The 1,605-nt window shown below is 43.3% G+C and overlaps 1 protein-coding gene across 1 annotated transcript; it reads right to left on the bottom strand.

Moving 5' to 3' along the window:
- On the bottom strand, positions 1–1,206 carry LOC134089701 (immediate early response gene 5-like protein). Its single transcript, XM_062544145.1, has one exon. The coding sequence runs from the start codon at positions 1,180–1,182 to the stop codon at positions 313–315; it is 870 nt and encodes a 289-aa protein (XP_062400129.1). The 5' UTR covers positions 1,183–1,206; the 3' UTR covers positions 1–312.
- Positions 1,207–1,605: the final 399 nt, after the last annotated feature.

Genomic DNA, 1,605 nt, shown 5'->3' on the forward strand with positions numbered 1-1,605 from the left:
ATGCATTCCCTCGACTTATAAAGTAAAACCATTACGCATTAACGCAATTGCAGCATTTGTGGTTTCATCTCATACAGACGGCAGAACAGGCAGCAGATTTCAAAGCACTGACGGCATTGATGATAGACGTAGCCTACAATCACCCCGATGCTTCCTTACTGAGGTCACCACGTGTAACAACTGTTGACATTTCGTAGTGTGTGCTCCGCGCTGCGTCTCGTCTTTCGCTCTCGCTCTCCACACCCACCAAAAGGTTCCCTAAACCAGTGTGTCCATTTGATGGCGTCTCTTTTCCAATAGGGATCAAATCAATCAACATGCTTCAATTGCTCGTGTCCATGCCTCACTACACGACGCAGGTGACTTGGGAAACGTTTTGTTTCTATGTTGTTCTACGTCTGTCTGGATGCTCATGAATTCTGTTAAACTGAAACTTAAAATAGAGACAATGTTGGAAACGTCGACAGAGTCCGACTTCTCACTTGGCGGACATGCAATATAAAGTCTTTCTTTTTTACAAGAACTTGAATTCATCCGTTCTTCATCAATGTTGACAAAGTCCACCTTTCGTTTTCTCCAGACGTTGTTGCGCAAAGATGTTTGCGCACCGGAGCAATCCACATGGCAGCTACTGTCCACAGTTGACACTACGTGCGTATCCAAGTCCAACATCGTGGTCTGACAGCATTCTGGATTCAAGAAGTCAGAACCAGGAGGAAATGATTGTTCACTGAAGGTTTGAAAGATCTCGTTCTCTGTATACTCCTGTTGATGGTCCGTCAGTAGGCAAACAGACCATGACAGGGACTGCCGCGCACACACGGTTACAAAATCATCCTCTCGCATCCCTTCAGTCAAATCCACGTTGCAATCTGAATTGTGAGATTTAAAGTCACTCGTAATGGTATGCAAATATTTATTTCCATCAACGGGATTCCGACGAGTCTCATCTTGCTTATCAACTATGCAGACCTGCCTGGCATTTCTTAGGACATATGAAACCAAGAGGTTTTTATATAGCTTGATGCCCCCTCTTTGCGTCCGCGAACTCTGAATTTTCCTCAAAGAAATCGAAATCAAACTTTCTGCGTCGACAGTATTTTCCATTGTTCTCACTAACATAATCCAATCGTATTTAAGACATATGGTCCATGTTAACATACTGTTCTTTGCGTTAATCATATATCCTATGTCGTTTTGCGCAATACATTGGACAAGCGCGCGATTCCGATTGCACAGGGGTTGCAATGGCGTGGATCATGGATGATATTTTGAAACGGTTCCCGCCCACCCGAATGTGGCCAATGATGTTTCAGCGTAAGAAGAGGTGAGACTACGAACCTCACAGCTACAAAATTCGAGAGCAGCAGAGCACGTGTATAGTTAAAGAGCATAATTTCATTCAAGAAACACAAGCCTTTCAAATAATCAGCTGTTTGCATTCAGAAAAAGGGTCTACCACTGCTCTGTTTCACCAAGTATTCTTATCTTCACCATGCAACACATTTTATATCAGGTAGATTTTAATTAGCAATTGGGAAGCTTTTTCGACTTATTCAGTGTCTCACACCTAAGCCTGACCATGCCCACCTAGATCTTCTTTCT

The sequence above is a fragment of the Sardina pilchardus genome, chromosome 8 (assembly GCF_963854185.1).
Source record: "Sardina pilchardus chromosome 8, fSarPil1.1, whole genome shotgun sequence".
NCBI lineage: Eukaryota > Metazoa > Chordata > Actinopteri > Clupeiformes > Clupeidae > Sardina > Sardina pilchardus.